Genomic DNA, 16,114 nt, shown 5'->3' with positions numbered 1-16,114 from the left:
CATCGTCGACGTCGACGTCGACGTTGTCGGTGTGGTCGTCATCGTCATCGTTATCGTAGCCGCCGACGTCCTCGGCGAACAGCTGCTCGTCGTTCCTTCTTGTCCCTCGCTGTTCGCTACCGTCCCGCTGTTCTGTCTCGTCTGCAAACGTTTTAAATAAACACACTCGTGAGAACAACCGTCTGATCGCTTGTTTATCTTTTATACGCCAGAGTTTCAGGAATTTTTAGAGAGAAAATGCTTAGAAAAACGGTAGACGTCGAGATTTCACGGTTTTTATTTGCGAATATAGAGTGGAATCACGCGAGACAAAGCGTGGCAAATAAAGAAGACAGATGAATTTCGTGGGTAACGATTTAACGTTCTCTGATGGTCGATGAATCGAGCTAGCTCGCTAGCCACAGGTGGCACGACGCGCGTTACGATGGACAGACAGTTCACCGCGACACAGAAGGCACAATAGAACGGATCTGGACGAAGCTACGTGAAAAAGAAAATTGGAATTATGTGTTCTAATCGAAGAAAGACACATCTATCGGCTCGTTCTTATAACACGCAATTCTATCGATGATTTTGCACGTTGGCCCGATGCGTATTACCGGAATTTAATAATAAAAAGATAACGTGAACGGACAGTTTGCGAGAAAGGAACTGAGTGAACTCGGACGGAACTGGAGTGAAAAATATACAGGAATCGGGTAACGATCACGAAGTGGCAGGTATTCGCTGTTTCGCGGTTATAAACTTGGAGACACGTCCCGCAGGCGTATCAGCGTACAAAGTTTATCGGTCGCGTGGTTTAGGAGCTAGCCACGAACGTGTTTTTGCGCTGTTCACGGTAATCGTGTCTCGTTGTAGGTACGAACATCGATTGAACGCCTTGATGGTCGGCTTGACATTCAGCCTCCTCTGTGCGAGATATATTGTCGACAATATCAACAGCCGAGTAATTGATGGCAGTAATTGATGCGATTCGTAACAGAAACATCGATTGGATTTCGATTGGGAAACGCTCTCGTTAAACTCTGGCAATTTAGTTTATTAAATTGGCATAAAATTGGTCGCTTCTCTTTTCTGATTAAAATAATCTCATCGAAAGCTGCCTGTATTCTTCTTTCCTACATAATACCGTCCCGGTATTTTTAAACTTAGAAATTTTAATTTCTAATCTGCAAAATTAAGAAATTTTATCGCGCGGAACTTTATTAACGAAAGTAATTGAGACGTGGATTTAATAACCGTAAGAACAGCCATAGAGTCCTTACTGCAAGTCGACTTGATTTATGAAGAGAAAAAGCACGCAACGGTTGAAAGCATTTCGAACGTCAGGACGCAAGTTACGACGCGTTTAACTCTGTTTAGAAACTGCCAGGTTCCGTGGTATTTCCCGCGACAATAAAAGAAGCTCGAGCCGGCGGCTTTTTTCCCTGTCAGTTCGACACAACATACACACGTCACAGCGATAAACCTCGGATCAGACGACTCGCCAAATTGCTGCGTTTTTGCGAGCGGAATGAGAGAGCCGTCGCTCGGGGCGCGAATCGACCCTAATCTTCCGCTGAGATCGAGCTCGCGTATCGCGACCACTATAAATTTCGTATTCTCACTTGGAAAGAAACGGCCGATCATAAAATCGTAATTTTCGCAGGCAAACAGTTTCTTGCAGCGATTTTCGGGATATAAAGACGAATTAAATTTTTCTTAACGCACGAGCGATCGATAACTCGACGGAAAAACCACGGTGATCCGAGCGGACAAGAAGAGACATCCGATTTATTGAATTCCGTGCAGCTTTCTCACAACTGACATAGATGGCTAGAACGAGAATTACGCGGACCACCCTGCAGCCAGAACTTTCGAATTTTAAAATCAACCGACAGGAAAAGTTTCGCGAATTTAGTAACAAAAGAACGTGGAACGAGGTTCCCTTTTCTTTTCTATCCATTTATTTTCATCTGCATAGCCATCGGTAAAAAGACAGTGGCAAAATCGGATTCTCGTTAACTCGTCACGCGTTCCCGATCGGTCCTGACATTTTTGTGCTCGGATTCGACGTTTCCTCGGATTTAAATTACATTTTATCGGTGCCACCCAACGTGGGTAAGGTGACCGTAGCCTATTTCACTGGATTAGATTTCAGATTCCGGTCGAGATCTACCAACGAATATTTCTCCTTTTTACTCGTCCTCGCTGACCACTACATAAAGGGGAACGTCTTCGATACGTAATTATAAAAGCGGTTTTAATCCCCTTCGTAATCGCTCGTTAACTATCCCTTCGTTTTTCCGATTAGCCGTTATCGAACGTTGTCTTTAATTAGCCGCATAATTAAAATTCCTGCGATCGTAAACGGACAACTGACACTATTGTATAAAAATAATTCGTGAGCAACCTGCACTTTCGAAACTACTTAACAAGCGTTCGTCGCTCTAACCAATCACGATTTCTTCCGGAGACAAAGTCGCATACCGCGACCGTAGAAACCGCAACGAAACCAGGAAATTGGAGAACAAAGTAGATGGACGGGGGACCAGAAAAAGAACCATTTTGTCCGTTGCAATCTATCATGTAGATAATTCAATTACGACCATCCCCTACAACCAGACGGTCCATTATCCAGTTGGTCAATGAAACAACAGCGAGATGAACGATACGTGTAACATTTTGACCGGTGGACTTTCAGCCAGAAATTGCATCATTACCGATCGTTTCTAACGTCGTGTCGGTTAATCGCGAAGAAATTTTACCGTAGCCACACGGATTATCCATCTCGCTCTACCGAGTGTATCCATAGCGAATCATCAATCGATTCACATTTCGTATTCTTTTAGTCGCTCGATGAATTGGTAATACACATTGCATCGTTGAAAGTCTTTTCAACTCAGAGCACGCTCTTAATTCGTTTCTCGATATTTCCTCGTCGAGGGGAAACTTCATTAGCGGCAACGACTACGCCAATTGACCGGCTTATTACTCGTCAACTGGAAGAACAGGTGGAAGAGCGGCGAAGAGAACGTCGTTATGTTACCGTTGTTCGCAGCCGTGGTTATTATCGCTGTGCCAGTCATATCAGCCTAGTTCTTCATATCGAGACTTGGCTCGGGCTAAAAGAGTCACGAAATTCGTCCGAGGGCACGAAGATCTGTTGGACGACGCGACCGTTCTAACTCGATTAAGTCTCGTAATAAACGTGCCGCTTAATTAACTCGTCTTAGCAGCGAGCATCTGGTCGAACGGTTGAAGCATCGAATACTTAACAGATCGACGAACAATTAAATGGGTATAAGGAACTTAACGATCGCAATGGCCGATGCATGAATCTTGCCGCAGGATCGTGGAATGTTGGTGGCGATTAAAAGAACGCTTTCTTTGAATACCGATGAGAGGACGTCGCAAAATGGAATGCCTGGTGCTATAGCGCGGCTCAGGTCTCGCGGAATTTTATGGGTTAAGACGTTTTAATTAAAACGTGCGATCGGAGACTTCCGCTGAAAATCGCGCGATCTGAAACGTTCGTTCAAAATTATGAGAATTTCGTTGAATTTGAGTGTGGATCGAAGTAAACAAACGTCATGGAAACGCGTTCCTGGCAGACTTGTAATTATATGCCGCCGTTAATCGTTTGCTTTTCGAAAATCGTGTCAATTAACGCCAAAGGGTGTGTGTATAGCGCGTTTGTAAAACGCGTGAAGCGAATTTCGAGAGTTCGTCGGAACGGTTGCGGAGAAACAGAATGGATGTGTTCACTACGTAAATCAGTGCTGTAAGCACTAGGAACAAGCAACTAGCGAATGTAATTTTCGCTGAGAGAAGAATTACAGAGTAGGGAAAACAAGCACGATGCAACGACACGAGAAACGTACAACGAGAAACGTATAGCAGAGACACAAGGTCGATGGAAAGGAATGGACGGAGAAAGAGAGAAGTTTACGAGGGTTAGGCCGTAGGCGCGATAAGACCTGGCACTCGATCACACTGTCTCGCATTTTGATTGAACGAGAAACGAGAAAACTTCGACTGACTCGAACGCGCGGCTGACAATTTGCATGCGACTATTACGTGGCACGGCCTGCATACAAGAGATAGCGTTTTATGTTGCTATTAAACATTTAATTTTTCCTCGGATGAAATACCATCGGAGCGTCCAGGGAAGAAAGTACGTAGCTCGATAATTGATGTTCGATAACGAAGAAACTGCGATGTTTACGTTACAAATGGTCAATTACGAAGAAGAGAAATCATCTTGCCAGATTTATACAGAGATAATATTTCGAAAAAATATCTCGCGAAATGTACGAGTACGCAGGAAGGTTAAATGTCTTGACGTGAAATACGATGTTCTTAGCGCCAACTGAGCGTTAACTTCGAGGATATTTGCTTATACGTACGCATCTGGTGTTTGGAGTCTCGGGGGTTTGACTGCGACACGGCAAATTTCACCGATTCCATTCCGGATTAGTGCAATTTGTAGACATGTAGTTACCTTCCCGTTGTAGCGGTATAGTGATTCAATTTACATGGGGTAAACTGCTGCGACAAGCTTGTACCTTGTAAGCATGTAAGCAACCGCCTGCTCGACACTATTCAATCAACGAGGGACCAGCAGTTTCCCCGAGGATTCCTCCGGCACTCGGCCGAGTCAGAAAATCTTTCTAATATTCAAGAGCATTTCTCAAGATAACCAGATAAGACACAGCCCGGTATATCAGGAACGAGGTACGCGGTTAAAGTATAAAACACCCTCGTGCGCTCTTGTCGCCCTTCTTCACGACCTTTCTCTCATTTTCAACCCTCCGCTCGTGCAATTTCCACGAAGTCTCGAACCAAACGCGCTACAACCTGTCCTCAGAAGCTGAACCATAGCAACTGGCGAGTTCCGAACGATTTTACAAGCTGAAACTCGTAACTAGAAACATTGTACACAGAATTTGATCGCCGACCACGTACCGTACTCGTACTCGCTGAGTGCTAATTGGGAATGTACGGAATTACCAAGAATTAACCGATTAATCGACACGCTGGGAAAGGGAGAGAAACGCGTTGAGGGCGAACTCGTTAGCGCTGCGGCTGACCGCCCGTTTACGACCGATTTCACGCAAACGCGTCGCTCTGCGCCATAATTCAGCTTATGAGAAAGGAAATGATCGCGCGACGGCACGGCTGCCCGTGTTTGTGCTAGCTATTAAGCGGCGATTTCGTTTTCAATTCATTGCCAGAGGAAAACCATGGAACACACACAATTTACGATTCATATTATATTATATAGGCCATCGTGTAGGTTAGGCTCCGTTAAAGGAAGAAAAATAATTCTTTTCCTCGGTAACAAACCGATATCTGTTGTAATCGATCGAACGACAACATTTTACGCTCTCGCTAAGGGTCGAGAGAACAGCCATCGCGATTTTCCTTCACGCGGGATGAAAATTTATCTTTCGACGACACATTCTTCGAAGAGAAGAAGTACGGTTAGGATAAGAATAAAGAGAAAGAGGTCGATCGAAAGAAAACACACGGTCTATTCATCGTTCAATAATACCGCGTGCCTTTTCCTCGCCTCTTCTATTAGCACATCTTTTGATGAAACATTAATCTTTAACAAGATGCCGTTCCATGAACTTGCACTAAAATTTCTGAAACTATTCCTGTTTCTTATTCACCTTGCTACAGACACGTTTCGTTTTTATTTCCCTGCAACTAAATTTTTATTTATAGGAGAGTATTAAAGAATTATGTTCGCGAGAATAGTAACTGTGCTACGAGCCATAACAATAAAGCATCTAGACTAAAATTGATCGACGAAACGCCTGTGAAATACGACTAATTCACGTCCTTGTTCTCCCGATACAATGGCGTGATTATTCGCGACGGATCAATGACACGCGTTCATTGCCTCGTCCATTAAATTCCTCGTACCATTTAGTGTGATCGAAAAACCCGTTAATCTTCGCATTCAGGTATCTCGTGAGACAGGAATATATGATCGGGTTTCCAGGCTGCCAATGAATGCTCTATCCGCGAGGGGTTTGAACATTTTTCGCGAATCCCTCGAATCACGGTCTAAGTGGAAACACGAGCCTACGTGACAAGTACGATGATATTCTTGAGAAGAATTTAGCATCGTTTCACCCATTTGGTTCCGGGTGGGAGTAACGGCCGAGTTTTATATTCCTGTAGTAGGTGTAGCGCGATATTTTCTCTCCAGGGACTTTCACCCGGCAAAAAGTAGGTATGCGTTTCCAACCGTAACGTGCTTGAAGCTTTTCGAAAAGCCTCCTAACGCACGGCTACGTCTTACCGGGAACTTCCAGCATGGTTGGATCAACGTGCACAAAGCAAACGGGCGAAGAAAAGAGCGGGCCAAAGTGTGGCTAGTGCATACAGTCGCAGCAACGGTTTCGTAATACGACGAACACCGCAAGAACGCTTAAGTTTTCTCATTTAATGCTACCGCCGGTACTCCATCTATCTTAAAATCGTTCGTATCTCGTTTCAAATTCGTTAGAATTAACGAGGAAGAAGAAAGCAACGCATCGAGCCCGGGAAGCGTGAAACGCATCTACTTCGGTGCACAGAGACATTCTGACAGCGTCTTGGAATTTCTAGCCATCGTAAATTTCACTCAACGGCGAAATATATATATATATATATATATATATATATATACGTGTATAACGTAGGTGTGGACACTAAAAAATGAGTATAACGAATTGACAGAGTGCGCTTTGCGCAGCGATGAAACTTAAAATTTCATATCAGCCATCTTGTGAAACTTGAGTATGCAAATTAGAACAAATAGAGAATAGGCTAGCGACGTGAGTAACTGACAAAGCTTTGGACAGACTCGGGTTAATATCGGAACGTTTTATGAGACGTTTTAAAGAGAAACGAGAGTTTCGCGTTTGTTTTCTCTTCGCGTTCGCCGTATCGAATAGAAAAAAGAGAGGAGGCAAAATAAAATTTGAAAATGTCGCTTCGCGTTACCGGTGCTTGTGTTTCGCTCTATGGTGAAAAAAATTCGTTAGCCCCGTCGAATTGTTCTGAAGGAGCTCGCGAAAATGGAAACAATGCAATGCGACGTGAGACTGAAAAGGAACGGACGGGTTGCTTATCGGTTAATTACAGCGGACGCAGTTGCTCGCTCGTTAATTGTTTAAAAGTGCTACGATTACCAAGGAGATTTTTAATTGCCGGCTGAAGTTCGTCCTCGAATGGGAACTCGAGCAGGAATTTACGGTTCACGAACGGCCTAGAAATTCTCAAGACGTTGATACGCACTTGTTCTGACGTAACGTCTGTAAATATTTAGAAATTTTAGGATTTACGACGACTGTACGAATTTTATCAAAATTTAAAATCAGCGTTTATGGATTTAGAAAGCTTTAAATTTAAATAAATAAATAAAAGAATTTAAATCACTTAATAAAAAAACTTCTTTGAAAAATATACACCTTTTCTTTTTAAAATAATATATCCGTCGATTTTACATGTTACCATTCGAAATAATATCGCTAGTTCTCGTATCAAGTTAAAGAAATCTTCTTTATCTGATACGCAATTAATTGTTACCAAATCAATAGGATATGTAATTCCGTGATCTTCGATGATTATGTATTTCGATTTTATCGATGCATTAACTCCTACACGTAAATCGATCATCGTGTTGTTTTATCAGACACACGTATAATAATTATAAAGTATAAAATCATTAAAGATTCTTTTATCTGTAACATTTGTGATTACGTTACGCGTTGTCAAAAATAGGTACTGTATCTGTACCTTTATGAAAAAAAGTCCACGTTTAATCCTATACTTCTGTTTCTCGAAATGATATCGTACGTTACATAAAATTCAGACATTCCGCTACGACCGTGCCACTGGCAGAAGCCTTCGGCAGATTTACCTATTCGATATTCATACTTTCGGCAAACCAAACGCGTGCTTCCCTCTACTTCCCACTGTTCTTTTACGACTATGCCTCGGCCAAGAATTTTCCGAGTATAATGGTCGATGTTTCGCCATTCTAGCAATAGCAATGGCCCCGTTATTTTCTCGCCGTTGTCCGAAATAAAGCCACATTATCATTCTTCGCCGATAGAAGCGGCACTGTATTTCTGCGAATAGAACAGTCAAAAGACCGTAGGGTCGCAGCGGCGCGGCGTAAGTGGTGTTTCACGATACACGAAACATTTGCATATTCAATCGATGGATATGCAGATGAAACGTGGCACGCCGATTGGGATCGAACAGTGAATGGGAGAAAGAAAAAAAGAGGTTTAGGTTAGGTTACGTATACCGTCGGTTGGGAAATATTCGCTGAACGCGATTGGAACGCAACGGAAATCGATGGCGCGATTTAATTTCTCGCTACTGGGTAGTTTAGAAAAGAATAAAAAAGCTTCGATCCCCTCCAGCGCATCAGCATTGTCGAAAAATTCAATTGTTCATCGTCGTTGCTGTTGGTTCTTCTTCGCGACATGGCAATAGAAAGCATCGCGATGCATCGTGTCAAAATCTCGATTAGGAGACTCGTCCTCGTTATCTGCTAAACCAGATCGATGCATGTCGTGTCTTAAATGCCGCTGGCTATCGCCTTATCGCGATGTCCTTCGTGTTAATTGCCTTCGATATATCTCGTGTTTTCCCACTAATACTCGTGACATGTACCACGTAATGGCATAATGAATGACATTTGCGAATGAACCAGTGTTATACCCGTCACGACATCGCCGATGGGAAAACACACCCCGATGGCTTAGGTGTGACATTTGATTCAACGTAGATTAGAATTAGGAAATGTAGGATGTAACATGTATGTATTACAGCGCGATATGCGTTGCCTATGGGTATTGCCACACTGTTTACCTGGTCAGGTCAATACCATTTTGATAAAGTGAACGGTTTATCGACCAGACCTCTATTTGCTCAATAATAAAAAGACGTCGGCCGTTTTTTACTAGCAACGAGTGATCGTGTTAGCTATTCTATGACGAAATAAAATATCGTTATGTACATTCTGACAAACTTATTACGCTGGTGCGCATCGTTACCCGCGAAGATAACGCAAGTTTTATACGCGTTCCCCGAAATTTTATTGTAGACTGTCAGATACGAGAGAGCGAGGTTTAATTTACGAAATTGACTTCGTTTTCTGTGCTTTGTCAGCGTGCTACGCGTAAATCACAAACAACCAACTTGAAACGCTCTTAAATTTCATTAAAACTCGGCGATAAATGGCGAATCGTTATGATGATCGGTATCTTTATGGTTATATCGATTTTGTCTTCGTTCCCGCGGCTTTCTCTTCGAAAATACTCTATTTACGACGAATATTCGATAAACGAGCCTGCCTGTCTTAAATTTATCGCGATCTCTTTGCAACACCCGCGACCGGGCCGTCATATATAAATAACTAAAGATAAGTGTCGTCAAGATAAATAATATCGCCACCTTAATCTTGTCTTTTATATCTCATCCTCGATCAACAACGGACGTGTTATACGCGAAGGTATATTTATCTTTGAAGTACGTATATCCGAATCGATCGATCAAAATGAACAATGTAAGTTCTAAAAATCAGAAGAAAATATTGCAATCGTAAGGATTCATCTTTTATCACTTTCCCCACCACTTTCTTTTTTCTTTTTTTTTTTTTTCTTTCGACTGTATAAAATGAAAATAGGATTAAGAATTCGGTCGATTAGATTCCTGTCTATCTTCTGAGCGTCTGCCATAAAGAACACCTAAATATAATTTAATTTCCACTTTTGCGAATCTTATTGTTCCACGGTAAAGCCTTCATTATACGAAACGCGAAATCTCTGTCCCCTTAATTTCCCAGGGCCTCTTGCATATTCCTCGCTAATCCGCCAGCTACCCCTCGCAATACGTTTCTCGACAATCGCAAATTTTTCAGCCGCATTCCACCCCAGCGTTTCCTACGCCCACGAGAACCGAGACGCATGCACGAACGTCGGAGAAGTTTGGGAAGAAAGTTAGGACAATGAATAGAGTTACCATACGAAGTTACCTCGAAACGTCTTTTGGGTAGGCCGCGAGCAATACCGTGAATAACGAAACTGATTTAAATAGCGACTCGTTTGCTTAATATATACAGAGTCGTAGTAACGGACAGATGTGCATTTACACGATGGATAACGTTGCAAGAACTATCTCGCAGCTATCATAATCTATCATTCATCTTGAAGGATGTTGTTCATCGAAGTTCGACAATACAAACGAAGCTATAGTAAGTCAGGGTATTCGAGAAGTTATCGTCTCGTTACGGATATTAATGACATTGAGTAAACTAATTATCCGTACAAATGCAGGAGTACGGTGCGGTTAATTAGAATACACGGTATTCAAATAGCGAGGCATGGTAAATGGGACGTGGCCACGTGTATCGCTATAAAATAATTCGTAACGTGCTCCGAACACCGCGGTAGCACCTTGCTATTTGTCCAGTCAATCGAATTAAATTCTAGAGCTAATTTTATTTGCTATTCGGTGAAATATTAATGAATACTCTCGTCGAATATTTTCTGTTAGCGTCCGAGTTTAATCGACAGCTCTGAAAGAATGGAGCAGTCGTTAAAGAGAAATTAATAATCGATAGGAAATACGAGCTGGATGATAAGTTGTTTTCGTCGAAAAATAGAGAAAAGTAATATATAGGTTGACGCTTGCACGTAGTGAGAACGAAAGAATTTTCATTTCAAAGGTGGAAGCGATCAAACGGAAGGATTCGATTTTGGGGGAGAGAGCGCGTGAAACATGAAGCAACTCGGACTCGAAACTCGCGGCCAAGTAGTCGCATTGAGCGCGCGAACAGTCAGAATATTTCCAAGAAAGCATGCTCCTTTGGAGCTTGGAAAACGATAGGAATCGTCGAATCCCGATACTCGAATTCGAAGTATCCAATAGTCGCCCGATCCGTGGATTTTCAACGCGCTTTGCACAAGATATTCTCGAATAAATCCGGACTGTTCGTGCGAGATCTCCATTGGCCTGAATCGAATCTAAATCCTAAATCGAACAATCTCTCCGCACCACAGCTGGAGAAGCAATCGGCGAAAAAATGCAAAAGAAAAATGAAATTTTGATGGTGCACGCGTGTGATATGAAAGCTCCTCCGGGTTTTGCGACACGGAAAGATATATCTCGACAGGATATGAAAACCTATGAAATTTATGAGTCGATATCAATTAAACTCTTCGTCCTCGTAAACATTATGTCGTTTGGCCTGTTCTTCGCTTTACGATCTAGGAGAGAATAAATATACATCACGGATCGTTCCTTTTGTCACTAACTCGATGAAATATAACATTTTACGACGTCTTGTATTAAATGTGTTCGTTCTAATCGAAACACCCAGTATGAAAACTTTGATCGGCGATAAAACGCAATAGCGAAAACAAGGAATAAAGGATGATCCTGGTCGAGGAATTGACGACATGCGGTATCTGCGTCGATATGCAAATTGACAAGGGAGAAGTATCGAAGCTTACAGGCTATTGTATGCTTCTGTTGCGCATTCCACCGGTACCGTTCTTTCCTACCTTTGAGTAGCTCGTTATAAGATGTAACATACAAAGCGGTAAATGGAATGCGTCTTGGCTATACGTTTCTTACTTTGCGTAAGATGAAAGCAGATAGGTCAGCGTTGTAAGATTTCGTATATAGCGTATTGTTGACAGCACAATGCCTGCGGAAAGTATGAGTGCTGATAATTTTTCAAAATTATCTTATCGTGCTCGATGCTTCGAAACAGAAATTAAATGTTTTAGCGAGTTAACAAGCTTCATATCGTAAGATATTCGTCATACTATCCTTTCTCTATATTTTTACTCAATTTTTTAAATTGGAATCAAGTGCCTAAGCATTATAAATCAAACAGAAGTCGAGTGGGCGTATTGCAACGAACCACAGGAAATTTTTTCCTTTACGATAGGTACAAATTTAGAGAAAGCTCTGAACGAATTAAAATAATGAAACGTTCGCCTATTTCTTACAAATTACCACAGAAAATGGAATACTCTAATTAAATTCGACCTTCCACTACTCCACCACTTACTGTCTTCTTCAAGCCACATTCCTCCATTTTCTCTGAACCAGTATAAAAAGAACCTATTAAAGAATCGTTGTAAAGCACATCGCAAATGAATGAAGAAACGCTCAGGTGTTCTATCAAAGGAAAAATGCAAACTATATTTAGGCAGATATGATCTGCTAACGAAGAGATAAAGTACGTAAACGTGATGAACGATACATATAATATATGCTAAATATCGCGAGCTCGAATTATTTTCGATGATTTTTGGGAGATCTGTTTCGTAAAATTCTTATCTTATCTTATATTTTAACCAATCGGGATGGAAATACATAATTATAACTGTGACTTTTCTTCTAAATTTCTAGATAAGCATATATTCCGCTCTCCAAATTTCACGTTCAGAAATTTGAAGAGGACATCCAGTGATGTTAATAACTCTCCTCTCCTTGAGCATTTCAAAGACCCAAGTTATGTAATCATAATATGGACTAACGGTTTGGTTAGTCCTGACTCATTAACATTTTCAAAGTAACTTACGTGCTTTGCGATGAGTACGAAATTGTGTCATCGCCAAAACGCTGCGGATTGACCCGGTTTTTATTATAATGCTCGGACGTGCAATGTTACGGCTGTCAACATGTTCCTTTAATCTACGTTTAAACGATGCGCAATTACGTGCATATACGGTGCGCCGCCTGAAACTGAACTGGTCCGACGGTTTTCGTCGGCTGAAACCAGAGAAAGCCAAACCGGACCGTTTGTTTTAAACATTTACCCTGCTCGATGAAGTTGATCGTAGTTAATTATTCCTTTATCGGGTAGCAAATTTTCGATCGACGAAAAAAAAAGAAAAAAGAATGAAAACTCACGATATCTCATAGAAAGTCTATTAAAACGTAATACGAATGATTCAAATTTATAACGTCATAATTCGCAGATGAATTGATCAAATTGATGGAAACTGATTCGATAGAATGGTACACACTGGAACTTCCAGGGATTTCAACGCGCGGGAAAATCCTGCTGAGATTTTCAGTGGATATTTCGACAGACGTTTGACAAAAATTCCGTTGATCTGGAACGCAATTTGCGTATAACATGTGCCCATAAATGCTGATAATTGACCAATCATGTGTCGAGTGATACGGCTGTCAAATGAACGAAGCAAAGCTGAAAATTCGTTTAAAATTAGTTCGAATATTTTGTTATATGTATGAATACGTATAATAAAAGGTAGATTTGCTGCAAAGCTTATTTCTTTGAAAAATGAATTACTGGATCTTCAAAGTTGATGATAATCTATCGACAATCTATATAATCTGAGACGGACCAGGTAAATAAACCAATTAAAGATTAAAATCATAACTCAATCGATATATTTTATATATCGGTAGCAAACACACAATATCGAGTTCCAAGAAATGAAAATTGTTTGTACAACTTTTTAAACGAACGACAAGTATGATTTCTTTGATTTGACGAAACTGAAAGGGTAGAATGTTCAAACCAAATATCATTCTTTCCTAGTAGTAACACGCATCCATGCTGAAATTTCACAAAGCCAAACACGAGTAAAAAAGTAGGTATGTGGATTCTGTGAGTTTAAGTTGCAACATAAAACACCATGAACAGCAATAAAAACACAACAAAGCGGCACGTAGAGAAAAACTCTGCTCGGGCTAATAGAATCACAGGGACGCTGCAAGTGAAAGAACACAATGCTAATCTCGTTGGGGAAGTCAACAGACTGACCTGTACCACTGTGTGTGGCTCACGTAAACTGATAAAGTAACAAACTATGGAGGCAGGATGAAAGCACGATGGACTCTACACTCTGCAACAAACGTGGCTGCTACGCCTTGCTATTCAAAGGGCTCATTCGGGATGCAGTTCGGGCCAGAAGTTGTCCACCAGTGCATTCTTTTAGACGGTGTCTCGTATCTGCTTACGATCTGACCATTTGTCTTCGCGTGTAGCATCGTGCCCGGTCGGAATTTCGAGTTCTGCGGTGAACATTCGTCGATGATAATGGCACGTCGAGAATGACGGAGAAACGCGAGAACTCCTAGAGATTCGTTCCGTTCAAACAGACGACAATGTTGAAACGTCCGAAACAGTACTCGAGCAACCGGATCAAAGTGCTTTATCGGAAGTCTGATACTTGTAAATAGGAACATCAAGTCAGCTACCTTGCAGAACTGGTAAGAGGACGAGCGGAAGAAACGCAAATTCAATTAGTCAGTAATGAATTAGGGATTGTGAGCTGAATCTCGCGTGCACTTTCAGTTCTAGGAGTATGATTAACGAAAGTGGTCACGTCTAATTGAAGAGATCCTGACAGTAAGCTGCATTTTTCAATAATTTAGACAAACTCACTTTCTTGGAAAAGTACTATAAATCCATAATCAATTTGTAGCAACAAATTTTAAATAAATATAAATCTTATACCTATGATTTTGATTGTATCGCTTAATGAAACAGAGAGAGAATATTCTACACAATACGTCGAAGATTACACGTGGAATCTTCGAAACGAATCCTAAGACGATACAGGGATTGGCGCATGTAATACGACGAGGATGATCCCTTAAAATGTATTCCTATATTTGGCATGTATCATTTCCGTGCGGAATGGAGAATTCAATTGCTTGTTCCTAATCCCCCACGATACGTTTGTTCCCTGATTAAATTTAATTAAAGATGTGTTAGATTATCTTGTATCAAACGTGCAAGGTAAATTGGTAGAATCATACGTTGTTGTTTCACGAATACGACATGAAATTACGATCCGTGTGCCTTTGATCATTCGCTTGTAGTCGTCGTTACATGCCAAAGACGAATTCCATAGGATTTATCAGTGACAGGAATATGGTATTCAGTTAGAACCAATGATAAACATACGGAAGGATATGGAGGTACGACGAGCAACAAGTTAAAACGAGGGAAATGGAGTGTGCTTTGATTGTTTCATCTGGCAAATAACTGACGTGTATCGCTATATAATTTGGAGCATTACAAGGTATGCGCATGTAACTACTCTCGTAGATAGGAGCATTATCGATTTGCATTAATGTTCAATCAATGATTTCGTTCGGTTTCGAAGCACGTGTATGAAATTACATGATTGATAGGACGTGAAAATTCTTTGCTACCAAATCGCTGCACTTTTACCACATAATTTTAAACTGTACGATTCTCCCACCTAATTCTTTATGAAATATATATTGCAGATGACTAAGCCCTCTAATATTCTGATTCCTTAACGCTCGCGTTTTTACTATTAGCGAAGATTAACCCGAGACCTAAGAGAATATTTGGAAAAAGTAAATGAAAGTAAAAAGTTGGGTGAGTCAGTGGTAGAAGAAGGTATAATGGTGCTCAAACAAGCGTGGAGTTAGATAATTGTGTGCAATTAAAGGTGCCACCCTGGTCGTATTCATGACTGGGAAAAACAAGTTCGAAGTTTCCACGGGCCATTTCGCTGGCACAAAATTCTCACTTCGTAGTCAGGTAAACAAAAAGATCCCTCTCGGAAAGCTACTATAAATACTTTCTTGAACTGGAGGAAGGGTACGTAAAAACTGTACAGCTTGCATTTCCAACATACTATCGCTGTTGTAGTATCATCCGAGCTATTTTCCTTCTCACGAGAAAAAATCTGTATTGCGAATTTCTGCTGGTGCCTTTCTGCAGAATGTAACGTACTCCGAGTTAAGCATGCAACGAGGAATTTCGAGAAATTCCACCCTCCCTTCCAAGCATTTCACGTTACGTTCCTCCTATCCACAAGGTTATATTCTTTCATCGAGGAAAATGGTCCGAAATATAGTTTCAATTTCATACGTTCAGCTACTAATGCATTTTCTCCATTAAGGCAGTGAAGAAGATCATAGCGGAGAAAAGTGACTCCAATATACAACAAATATTCTCCCCATCTGGCTGGTCGAGGATATATACGACAATTTTCTAAACAGTTTCCTCGGGACGGCTCGGAATACAATCAAACCGGAGACAGCGACTGACAACTTTTCTCAATAAGGTCGAAGAGAAACTGTGCCAGTG

General features: G+C 41.2%; 1 protein-coding gene across 5 annotated transcripts in view; it reads right to left on the bottom strand.

The window, feature by feature from the left end:
• LOC100749337 (calmodulin) overlaps positions 1-16,114 on the bottom strand; it is a 79,064-nt gene that overhangs the window by 43,681 nt on the left and 19,269 nt on the right. For 4 of the 5 annotated variants that reach the window (XM_033324523.1, XM_033324524.1, XM_033324522.1 and 1 more), the window contains exon 2: positions 31-141. In XM_033324523.1, coding sequence (XP_033180414.1) covers positions 31-48 — 18 coding nt within the window. In that variant the 5' untranslated portion in view covers positions 49-141. Of the gene's footprint in view, positions 1-30; positions 142-599; positions 705-16,114 lie in introns of those variants that run through there. The other variant, XM_033324525.1, reaches the window with a different exon arrangement.

The sequence above is a fragment of the Bombus impatiens genome, unplaced genomic scaffold (genome assembly GCF_000188095.3).
Source record: "Bombus impatiens unplaced genomic scaffold, BIMP_2.2 scf_3474, whole genome shotgun sequence".
Classification (NCBI taxonomy): Eukaryota; Metazoa; Arthropoda; class Insecta; order Hymenoptera; family Apidae; genus Bombus; species Bombus impatiens.
The sequence above is the reverse complement of the archived record's forward strand: the minus strand, read 5'-3'. Positions and strand labels throughout refer to the sequence as shown.